Source organism: Siphateles boraxobius, unplaced genomic scaffold, assembly GCF_051911475.1.
Source record: "Siphateles boraxobius isolate OS27281-9 unplaced genomic scaffold, OSU_SipBor_1 43, whole genome shotgun sequence".
Taxonomy (NCBI): Eukaryota; Metazoa; Chordata; class Actinopteri; order Cypriniformes; family Leuciscidae; genus Siphateles; species Siphateles boraxobius.
In genome coordinates, this window is record NW_027509064.1 from 53,613 (window position 1) to 66,164 (window position 12,552).

Below are 12,552 nucleotides of genomic sequence, written 5' to 3' on the forward strand. Positions count from 1 at the left end.
TGTAGTCTGTGTTTAAGAATTAGATTTTATAAATCACAAATGTATTTAACAGATTAGATACACTGCGCTAAAACAGTGTTATAACACATTTATTCGTAAATCTCAAGTCATCACTGTTCTCTTATCAGCAATGGTTCAAGGTGCAGAGCAAAGCCGTCTAAGGACATTCTGTTTCAGACCCAGAGCAAAAAGAGGCAAACGACTTCCGGAAATAACGTTTTATAACACCTCTATCACGAAGTGATGGTATTAAAAGTCTTATATTCACATTCATCTGATTTAACATTGATCGATTTCTTCGATCATATGTTTATTGTCAAGCAATCTGCGTAACGGTGAGTTATTGTTTAGTAACTGTCAGTCTAGTAACTGTCATGAATGAATGCATGTCTGATCTCAAGTTAAGACAACTGAAAATGCCTTTCCTTTGACAAACACTAAACTGAGCATTATGTTTATTTTATTTAAGCTACGCAATATTTAATTTAAATTTAAATACATATAATTGTTGTGCATAATGATGTCCAAAAATCTGAAACCACATTAAATATCATTTTTGCATTGAAATCTAAAAAAATAAATTTGTAACATTTAAAATAAAGAAACGATTGCATCGAGGTCACCAATCAGGTGTAAAAGTACATGTGTTCCTGAGAACCTAATGTGAATTTCTTGCTTCCATTGCTCAAACATGCTAGGGAACAAAAAATTACATAAAGCATATATGCAAATAATTAATATATGTGTTTCCAGTTTAAATAGTCAAATTGTTATTTAAATACAAAAAAATTGTAATGTGGAATTAATAAAAAAGTTACTAGAAAACTAGAACTATTTTTGCCTATTTTCACATTCACCTGTCATGCTTATTATACTGCTTCCCTGCTGGTGGTTCTGGATGTGTTGTTTGCTTGTGTGTTTCAGGCCAGGTGATTATGGGTAAGGGTTGTAAGGTTGTCGTTTGTGGTATGGCATCAGTGGGGAAAACAGCCATCCTGGAGCAGTTACTGTATGGCTCTCACACTGCAGGTATGTGTGATCCGTCCATTCAAAAGTCATATCAAAAACACCTCAGTTCATAGTTCACATGACTCCAAAATTAAGTGTTCATGGCAGCTGCTGCACATCAGCTTGATGGGAAAACATACACTAGAAAGGATATCGGTAACGTACATGAATGTGACTTGAATCAGATAAGTAAAAATTGGATTCCAAATGAATATTTACAGTAAAGACATCATAATTAACAGTAACTTAGATATACAAAAATCTTCAGTATCTTTCTAATTTACAGATAGACGGAACCAAGCTCACTGAGTATTATAGACAAATACAAAAAAATATGGGTAATAAAATATTGTCCGCCTTTGGCTTGCTCAATTGGGGCTTAATAAAAGAGAACAAACAAATATTATCGATTTGACTGCAACGATACTGATTGGTAGAGAACTGAATTGAGCTGATTAATGACACAGTCTTTCCAGCTGAAATTGAAGTAATTTCATTCACTTGAATTTTGCAACATTAACACTGTAATTTAGTGAATGATTCATTTATTTGTTTGTTTATTATTGGTTAGTAATAAATTATTTAATTTACACTTCATAAATAGACCAACTGCTAAACTAATAGCCTACATTGTATTTTTAACATATGTATGGGTTGCAGTGGAATTTAGTTTTTTTAATAGTTTTTTATTTTTTTATTTTTTTTGTTTGTTTAAAAATACTAACATAATTTATATGAAACATTGATTATTTGCGTTTTTCTGCAGGACACAGGTGTGTAAGGGTGGAGGGGTTACTATAACCGTTTGAAGTAAACAAAGAGATTCATTCCTATATGCTGTCATTTTAATTAAAGGGATAGTTCACCCAAAATTAAAAAACTGCCATCCTTTACTCACACTCAAGTTGTTCCAAACCTGTATTAATTTTTTTCTTCTGTTCAACGTTTGAAGATATTTGGAAGAATGTCGGTAACTAGCAGTTGATGATCCACATTGACTTCCGTGTATGGGCAAAAAATAAATAAATAAATACTATGCAAGTCAGTGGGGTCCATCAACTGTTTGGTTACCCATATTCTTCAAATTATCTTCTTTTGTGTTCAGCAGAAGAAATAAATTCGTACAGGTTTGGAACAACTTGAGGGTGAGTAAGTGATGACAGAATTTTCATTTTGGGGTGAACTAGGGCTATCTCTTTAACATTATAAGTGAACCTCAAGGAACATAATAAAATAATTTTAAAAAATCATGTCATGACCTCTTTGAATTGTCTGAAATGTATGAATCATGCATTTATTATTCATGAAAGAATGAATAGTGTATGAACATACATATAAGTAGACATTAAAATGAAACAGGACTGTCCTGTTTCAGGTGCAGAAACAAACGACACTCAGGAGGATATATATGTGGCGTCTGTCGAGACGGACCGTGGTGTGAGAGAGCAGTTACGTCTCTTTGACACAAGAGGGCTCCGTGAGGGTCTGGATTTACCCAAACACTTCTTCTCAGTGGCCGACGGCTTCGTGCTGGTCTACAGTGTGGACAGTCTGGAGTCCTTCAAAAAAGTCGAGCTCTTGAAGAAGGAGATAGACAAGTCCAGAGACAAAAAAGAGGCATGAAAATCCACAAATATTAAAGATTTAAAAATGTCTTATTGACAGGAGAGCCAGATTATACAAATCTGTTAATAACATGTCCGGCTTATATTTCACCACATATAATCGAAATAAACTAAATATTTTGTAAAAAGAAAACGAAGCATGGTGATATATACAGTATATATATATATATATATATATATATATATATATATGTGTGTGTGTGTGTGTGTGTGTGTGTTTGTAACCTATAGGCCTACAACAACAATATCTAAGTTTGTGATTGGTGTATTTGATCAAGAATACAGTTAAAACAATAATATTGTGAACTATTATTACAATTTAAAAGAACCGTTTTACATTTGAATATATTCTAAAATGTAATTTCAGTGTCAGTCTTCAGTGTCATGATCTTTTAGAAATCATTATAATTATGCTGATTTAGTTCTCTATTATTAAAGGGATGTTTCACCCAAAAATGTTGTCATCATTTACTTACCCTCAAGTTGTTCCAAACTTGTATGAGTTCCTTTCTTCTTTCTCTCTTTCAACTTGACAGTTGACGGTGGCCATTGACTTCCATGGTATTTTTTTCCTACTATGGAAAAGTCAATGGCCACCGTCAACTGTTTGATTACTGACTTTAAAATATCTTCTTTTGTTTTCTGATACAAGTTTGGAATACAGGTGAGTAAATGATGAAAAAATTATCATTTTGGGTGAACTAACCTTTTTACATTATAAATGGCTGTACTGTCACTTTTGATCAATCGCTTAATACAAATATTAAATTATATATATTCTAATGTCTTCCAACAGCCAGTATGCTCCACATGGAGATCTGATCTCACTCACCATCATCGAGTCTGTCTGGGAAAAAACTATTTTTATTACTAATTAGTAATATTTTATTAGACTGTCCAGAAGTACTGTGGCAACGTCTCCAAGACGCTTGAAGAAACCTACCTTCAAAGCTACCTGAAAAACTATGTGCAAGTGTACCTGGACAAAAGCTGTTTTAAAGCAAAGGTTGGTCAAACCAAATATTGATTTGATTTAGTTAATAGAAATTAATTGATACATAAAATCTATTTTTGACATTATTTTTGAAAGCATTCTCCCTTTACAGCATTTTTACACAAGTGCCTTAAACTTTTCACAGCTTTTCAGGTAGGGTTCTTAAAGTGTCTTGGAGATGTTGCTGCAGTTCTTCTGGATTCCTTCTGTCTCAGTTTCTTCTGTTTCTTCATGTAATCACAGACAGACTCGATGACGGTGAGATCAGATCTCCATGTTGAGCATACTGGTTGTCAGACTCCTTGGACATACAAAAATCTCACTGGATCATTACAATTAATGGATAAAGGAATGTTTGGAAATGTAAAATGATATTTCCTACTGACACTACAGCAAAAAATATAAATAACCGTATTTAACCGTTGTAAAATAATAACGTGCCTAAGACTTTCACAGTTATATATATATATATATATATATAATTTCTTTATACATCATTATTTTATTTACTTCAAGCTGATTTAAATTGGATTACAGTAATGAAAATCAAAGAAAACATTTGAAAAACTTGAGAATTACAAAAATATTCCAGTAATAAGAAAGATATATTTCTTTTAGTGTGGTAATGATTTCCATGAAAATAATGTCCCAAAACAATTCTTTTGATTTTGGAGTAAAATAGGACCTGGGCAATCTCATTTCATCCCATCCTACACCCATGATAATGTGCTCTGATCTGGTGTAAGCTGTGAAGATGTTCTCACATTGACTGTATTTGCTTGTGCAGGTGATGGTGATCGTGTTGGGGAACAAGTCTGACCTGCGTGAGCGTCGACAGGTGGATCAGGATGCGGCCCAGCAGTGGGCACGTGGGGAGAAGGTCAAACTTTGGGAGGTGACCGTGACAGAAAGAAGCTCATTAATCGAACCCTTCACCAGCCTCACCAGCCGCCTCACACAGCCACAGAGCAAGTCTGCCTTCCCTCTGCCCGGACGCAAGAGCAAGGGAACCCCCTCCAACGACATCTGAACACCGCACACTACCACGGTTTCAGCACTATATTTGGTTGTATATTCTTTGTTCAGGGTACTTAAGATGTTTAAGGGCTTCTAGGGAAAGAGCTTAGCTTGGACTAGATCTATTTACACACAAATAAATGTTTTAAATTAATTTTTTAGTTTATGTTTGTGCTCAGTGATGGGAAAAAGGTAGAACATAGATGCAGTGCACTCCATAGCGAACTGCTGTGTTAATGTGCTTCGCTTACTTTAGTCAATCACGAAAGCTGAAGTTTTTTTGGACCATTAAGATTTTTTTGGTTACACTTTACAATAATGTTTGTTAAAATGAATTAACTACATCAGTTATGAAATAACCATGAAAAGTTTTTCTAAAGCATTTATTAATCTTAGTTGATGTTAATCTCAGCATTTATGATTAAAATCAAAAGTTGCATCTGTTAACATTAATAACCTGAGCTAAGATGAGCTAACAATAAACAGTTGTATTTGTAATAATTAATGGTAACAAAGATTAATAAGCACTGTAACAAATGTATTGCTTATTGTTAGTTTATATTAAGTGTTAATGATAATAATAACACTAAATAATTCTCGTTAATGCAATTTTTTAGTATTGAGGTTTTGTAATTCTCAATAATTTCTCATTAACTCATAAAACATGGTGGGGGGATGGCGGGGGGTCCTGGACATGAGAATCAACAGTTGCATTTATGCAAAATGGTATAATTGCATGGTATAAAAAAATGGACCGTTTCACTGCTCCTTCCATGTCCTTCAGATGTGAACTTGAACTTCATTCAGCCATTAAGTGCTTTAAAATGAGTTAATAAAAATATGTAACATTATGTTGTATATTAAAGTCATAGTATGATATATTCCAGTATTATTTCCAAATCTAACTATAATCTTAGCTTTAAAATCCCAAAGCGACGTTGTGTAGGCTGTTTGAGTATTCTATCGATTTAAAAAGCAAAAATAATGTGTTATGAAGTTCCCTGCTATAGCAGGTAGTGGTAATTAAAATACAAAAAAAATTTGAAATATCTGTCTAAGCACATGTTCTAATTTATATAACTGATATTTTAAAAATACTTCACTTATGCAATATGTAATGTTGAGATTCAACAAAATAAATATTTATTGACTTGCTTTTTTTCTCCTTGCCGCTGCATTTCAGTGAATTAAAAAAAAAGGCACATCAATAAAGTTGCTTTAATAGCAGCCTGTAAGCTCGTGAAATACTGTAATACAATGAGAACACACACACACACACACACACACACATTTAGTTTCACATATATGTTTCACTCCAAAATCAAAGGAATATATATATATATATATTCCTTTGATTTTGGAGTGAAACATGCTCTAGAGATGTTCTTGGCAGGCTTTGTGACGTTCCCCCTGTACTAAAATATATAAAATCAGTGTTTCCACCCGAATTATTGCATTGTTGTTGGCATGAAAGATACTGCAGGACAGTGTACACCAACTTCAACTTTAATATTGGTGGGGAAAATACATACATGGAACAATCTTGCTATAGGCTCATGCTGTGACTTCATTTGACAAGAATGACAAAGCTCCAAAAAAGATCAATTTACAACAAGGCGGCAAAGAAAACACACATTAAGATCCATTTTTGTCAAATCATGATGCTACTTGAGCCAAGGGAAACAAACACAACAAAAAAAAGCTGGGAAAGACGAAATAATTGAAATGGGAATTTAAATTCCATCATAAAATCCACCCTGTATCTCTACCCTATGGATCCCCATTCCTCCCCCACCCCACATATGTCTGACAGGCATTGCTCTGCAGTCGGAGGAAATTATGTGGCGTAGCGTTTGGTCCACTGTTTGGCTATCCTGTCGTGCTCTGGTCTGTTGGTTGTGTACTGCGTGGCGATGCTTCCTACCAGAGGATCAGCTGTAGAAGAAAAGTCACATTTTTCTTCAGGTTAAAAACAATCATTAGCTTAGTTTCAAAACATAGTGAGCTATAGCTACAATCTATATAGGCAGATTTCTAAGGTAGTATCTAAATTCAAAAGGTAACCTCAAGCGACTGAACTGAAGTCCTTTGAACACCTCACAGGCAGCAACTACATTAGTGGTCAAAAGTGATGTCAGGTGGGTTTTTGTTTTTAATGACCCCACATGTTCGATTAAACCATCAAAATATGAGGAAAATATTTGTATTGTTTAAATATTTTAAATTTAAGGGAAGAACAAAACACAAAACTTGGTTAAGATATTTATTGGACAATTATTGGGCAAAAAAAGGCAAACAATTATTAAAATTTAGTTGATTCTCTCGTTTTTGCATGCGTTCATTTCTTTGTATGACAGCCTGGCTAAAAATTATGTCTGTACAATTTGTTATCACAAATAAAAGAATTGACTCCAAGCACAACTACGGAATATGCTTTTGAAATCTTAAACAAATTTTGAATCTTATTTGAAAGGGTAAAAATTTTAATTTTTATACGGGATATACAAAATTGTTATACCCAATATACGGGAGCAACGTCTGTTTCACACATACTCCGTTTGCAGTGCGTCTGTGGTACGTATTTTTTCCCCTACCCATGTTAACAGGTTAGAGCTTTCACACTGCACGCAGATGCGGTCCAGCGATGCGTTCCAGGTGCGGTCTGTATACAGCAGTGCAGAGATCGTTTTCCGCATCGAGTCTATTTCTGCTGTGCTGCACGCGCTGACTTAAAGTGACAGCGCATGGTTCGTGGTCAGAATGAACACGGATTGACATGAAAATGTAGTAATCTCACCATAAATGCATTTAATTAAATTATACTGTTTTTCACAGTCATTTTCTTTTTAACTTTAAGCCTGGGGTAATTAAAGCAAGGAAAACTACACAGTACCTCAACAATGTGACAATGGAAAAACAAGTTATTTGTGACCAACAATATTTCTTGTAAAAAAGATTTAAATGCAAAAGAAAAGGTATGAGAGAGCTGTTTTTGTCAATTGTATGTTTTAATTTAAAATGTTGGCGATGTTAACATAAGTAGGCCTACATGTTTAAATGTTTTGCCACTTGCTTGAGCAACTTAAAATATAAATCTATATAGATGCATTGAATAATGTTTTTTTTAAGTGTATTGAGTTTGTGAAAGAGTGTAGACCTATAACTATGTGTACAAATAGAATCGCAATGCTGAAGTTTTTTATATTTTATAAAAGTCGCTAATAAAAATATTGATTTGAAAAATAAATGGAGAATAAATGTTGTGTTTGTGGTACAGCCGTAGATCAGTTGCGTGCTGCAAACGCAGCATATGTGAAAGCACAGTAGCGCGTGCTGCTCCTGCGCCGCATAGGCACCGCAACACGCACCCGAACACGGAGTATGTGTGAAACAGGCGTAAGAGTTCCCTTTAGATACACATTAATATAAACACATTTATATTATACAATTATACAATCACATTATACAATATTTATATTTTTCTTCCAATATTTCGGTCATTGCGAATAGGGATGAAACGAAATTTCGGCTGCCGAAAATTATTGCAAAATGGGATTTTCGGTTTCTGGCTGAAAGAGGAAAACGGGCAAAAATGTATGCCATCCTGCCCTGCCGCACCCCACCCCACCCCACGGTGTTCAGTGCTCAGGTTTCACTCTCGTTTTAGCAGTTATCACTGTGTGGTGTGAAGATCCATTCAATATTCCCCTCTATGCACGTGCAGAGCTCAGTTACTCATTCATTATTTCGATAATTGGTCAAAAAACTATATCTGTTAAAGCCCATGTTGCAGGTTAACCACCACTGTTGATTAATGGGTACATAAATCACTCAAGATATGTAGCCTATATCATTTTTAAAATGTCTCAAAAATGGTCTTAAAGACCAGTTTTTTACATTTTTGGTATTAACAGGGTTTTTTTTACGCAATTCGGTGATTACGTCATGTTGGGGAGAAGTGGAGGAAAGGTAGCCTCAGCCTAGTATTAGAACTATGGCGACTGACTGGGATGAGGAAGAGGTGGCAAGAGCCAACATGTATGATGGCCCGCAGCCGTATAATTTCGAACCTGCCAGACGTGAGAGGGCAAATGAGGAATTGCCAAGAACTGATGGCCGTCAAAGCCAATTAAATGCATGGTCCGAGGAGAATGAGTGGAGAGTTGGTGAAGTGTCCTGGTGAGTTGCTATCATTTAGCAACGCAGCAATGAGCACTGGAGCTAGTCTACGAGCAGCAGTGCACAATAACGACACATATTTTTTTTTACTGTCATTGAATAGCACCGAGTGAAAAATCTGTCTTTTTATCAAGTGGCAGTGATCATGACGTTAGTTCAGATAAGTACCGGTAACCTTTGTCATAGTGTCGTAGTACTGGTAAACTTTGTCTTTGTCATCTAGAAATAGAAGGCATCATGCTAGCTATATGGGCGTTTCTAAGCGTTTATCTCTTCGTCCAGTGAAAATGTTGTTGCAAACGTAGCCGCCGCGTGTCTGTCGGTGGGTTTGGTAGGTGCTTGTGTGGGAGGTATAGAGAGAGATAGGCAGACAGCCAGATAGCATAACGTTAGCATAGATAGCTATCAGCTAGATAGATAAATAGATAGAAATATATAGTATGTAGATTGACAACGTAGAGTTGGTCGCATGTCAGAGGCGCCCGCGCCATTGGATGTGCAGTTGCCGCATATACTAGCCTATCTATCTATATCGATCTATCTGTCTATCTAGTCTATCTACGTATATCTATGTATTTATCTATTTATCTATAATCTGCGCTATCTGAATACTCTCGTCTACTACTCGTCTCTCTAGTCACTCTCAATGCTCTCAAGGCGGGCTTTGGTAAATTCTCTCCCCAAGGTGACGTAATGCAATGCATTGTGGGGGAAAGGACAATCGTTGCAAACCGCTGTAAGATAGTACCTACTTTTTCGTATTATATTCCGTTTTGAGATACCCAACAACATAAACATTTAAAATGTTATCCGTTGTATTTTATTACCAACAAGCAAATTGCACAAATTCGTTGAAAAATTAACCCTGCAACACGGCCTTTAAATCTGATTCTGTTGCATAGAACTGAATAAAGAATAATATATTGTTATTGATAATTTTAAAATCAGTATTAAAATTATTGATTTTTAAAAAGTCTAAAGTTATAAAAAAAAGAAATTAAAAAAAGCTAATTTAAGATTTTAAAACGCATTTTCGTTTTCGGATTTTTGGCCAAGTGCTTCCAGCATTTTTGTTTTCATTCCAATTTACATTTTGGTTCATCCCTAATTGCATAAAACCGGTCGACCTGTGCATCTCTACTTTTTATTCATAAGGTAAAGATGAAATGCACAGAGAGCTCAGACATGAGATGAACTGAAAATGTGTATGCAGTTTTATACATGAGCATTAAGCAACTGCATATATGCCCACACCTGTAACTGCCTTTTCTTTAGTCTAGGTCAAACAGGTGGAACTCCAACATACTGACAAACACTGGAGCTTCAGCCCATGACCAGCAAATCAGCTCTTTCCAACCACTTCTTGTTAGACAAGTTAGAAGTGTTTCACATGGTTGTGTATCTTACCAGGGTTACAGTCTGTGAGTAGAGAACAGATGGACAGCAGCACTTTGGAGACGGTGAGTGCTGGGCTCCAGTTGTCCTTCAGGATGTCCAGACAGATCACACCCTGACTGTTGATGTTGCAGTGATAGATTCTTGTGCGAAACGTCACCTGAGAGATCAGAATAGGACAAGATTCGTTAAGAAATCCATTTAATAAATGACTCAAATAACTTTAATTGCTTGATTCATTTAGATTTCTTTAATGATCTCTTTATGAACTTTCTATAGTGTCAAAGTGTATTATATCCTAATTTTTGTGTGAATGAATGAATGAGAATCTAATGGGTTTGGAATGATATGAGGGTGAGTAAATGAATTTTTGGGAGAACCATTCATTAATGTAGAGATACTAAGATAGTATTTGCAGTGAAATGTACAGGGGTTGGATAATGTCTTGCACATTCGTAAGAGTTACAGCAAAGTCCCTTTCATGGAAAGTCTGTTCACTATTGTCTGGCCATATTTCCAACACCTCCGGACAGCTATTTCGGAATCCAAGACCAAGTCCTCTGTTTAAATGGGGGAATCCTAAAATCTCAAAAAATGCTTGTTGAACTCGCATTAACAGGATATCTGCACACTTTTTAAAGTCAAATTTAAAGGAGGTGTAAGAAATTAATTTCAATTAATCATAAAATGGCCCTGATATGTCACTAGACATTAATAAATCATGTTCATTTCAAATACTTATATCACTGACAACAGTAGTCTGTCCAGGATATTGTCATTTAAAAAGTGAAGTTGCAGCCCTCAACTGATGTTGATGTTGTCATGTTGTGTTTTGGTCTGATGCGCCACTCTCCACCTATCTACCAATCACGAAGTCAGTAGTGTTGCGGCATCCGGGTTGCCAGCTCTGCTCTAGTTACCACAGCTGCAGCTACAAACGTGTCGGAATCGGAAAAAAATATGTCTAACGTTGCGAAACCAAAAAAAAACTCATTATGAATCCGAAATACTTCGTGACAGTCCGACATAAAACAAGGATCTGTATAGGAGATGCCTTTGAAAGATGGAGACGGCTGAAAACGGAGAAGAATTTCTGGACAGGTAACTAAGATTCATCTATGTTTGGCTAACTTGTACTTGATGTAAATGGACATTTCAAATATTCATGACAGTCGAACAAAGTTATGCATGTTCGTGCAAAGTAAGGTTACGTTAGTTCATATGGAGGAGGTGGGTCATCGAATTGAAAAGGTAAGGAATTGTTTGTGTAATAAAAACGGCGAGTCGTCACTGCTAACATTAGCAATGCATTATCAGAGCCCGTTTCTCTGTTATTATGCTGAGATGCTGAGGAAAACAACATTAGCATGCCAAAAATTGTTTGTCATGCAAGTTCTACAGCCAAAAATAATAGAATGACATGTAATCTTTCATTTCACATATTTTAGCGTTATGGACGTGTACTGCAGGGTAAGTTAAAAAATACAGCTGGTCGCTTTCACTTATAGCGTCAGCTAAATGAATAGCTGTATCTTTGATATCGGTTACACACAGTGACAGAGGCTTGTGCTTGTACTTACGTTAGTTAGTAGTGACAGATACCTACTGTTACAGGTTAGACTAGCTACTGATCTAACAATGTACTGTCACATACAAGCGTACATCTTTACGATTATATTTGGCTAATCGCCATTAGTACATTTTTGCCATATATAATTAATTTGCAAAACATCTCTCATTTGAAGCATAAACGTAATTAACAGAAAAAGTGTCTTGTAGCAGCCTACGTTCCTGCTGGATCCTGCAGCCTATCTGGCAACCTCGAGTCAGGGAGGAGGGAAAGGGGATACACAGCTCTACAGTAATTTGAAAGTGATTGCAGTACCAGTTTTGGCCAAAATCTTACATACGGCTCCTTTAAGGCTTTTTAAGAACTTTTTAAGACCCGAAGAAATCAAAATTAATACCTTATATTAAGGCAGCGCAATATTGTCTCGATATTTTCAAAGTTTTGTTGATAATAATTAGATGATATTTTACTGATTGTGTTTGTGTACTGGTACCATGACTGGTTTAGGCCTGTTGTTGACAGCTGACTCACAAAGATATTCATATTTTTCATATTCTATGCAGTGGTTAGTTCACAGCAGTGACAGAAATTATTATTTTTTATTAACAGGCAATATTTGCATCCTTAAATTGATTTCCAGGGGCGTTTTCACCTATATATGGACTTTTTTTTTTTTTTTACTTAAGAGGTATGCATCACCTTTTATGTCAAATTCTAGCATTCAAATTAAAGGTGCAGTGTGTGATTTTTAGCGACATCTAGTG

At 35.5% G+C, this 12,552-nt stretch overlaps 2 protein-coding genes across 4 annotated transcripts in view; one reads left to right on the forward strand and one right to left on the reverse strand.

Moving 5' to 3' along the window:
- The first annotated feature begins 43 nt into the window (after positions 1-43).
- The window catches only part of nkiras1 (NFKB inhibitor interacting Ras-like 1), a 375,749-nt gene continuing 363,240 nt past the window's right edge, over positions 44-12,552 (forward strand). The window contains exons 1-4 of one of the 2 annotated variants that reach the window (XM_077200096.1): positions 44-335; positions 925-1,029; positions 2,384-2,625; positions 4,415-5,799. In XM_077200096.1, the coding sequence (XP_077056211.1) occupies positions 936-1,029; positions 2,384-2,625; positions 4,415-4,657 (579 nt within the window). In that variant the 5' untranslated portion in view covers positions 44-335; positions 925-935 and the 3' untranslated portion in view covers positions 4,658-5,799. Of the gene's footprint in view, positions 336-924; positions 1,030-2,383; positions 2,626-4,414; positions 5,800-12,552 lie in introns of those variants that run through there. The other variant, XR_013193650.1, reaches the window with a different exon arrangement.
- The window catches only part of LOC143708778 (ubiquitin-conjugating enzyme E2 E1), a 58,828-nt gene continuing 52,405 nt past the window's right edge, over positions 6,130-12,552 (reverse strand). For both annotated transcript variants that reach the window (XM_077200094.1, XM_077200095.1), the window contains exons 5-6: positions 10,231-10,378; positions 6,130-6,579 (exon numbers count right to left, since the gene is read on the reverse strand). In XM_077200094.1, coding sequence (XP_077056209.1) covers positions 6,482-6,579; positions 10,231-10,378 — 246 coding nt within the window. In that variant the 3' untranslated portion in view covers positions 6,130-6,481. The remainder of the gene's footprint in view (positions 6,580-10,230; positions 10,379-12,552) is intronic.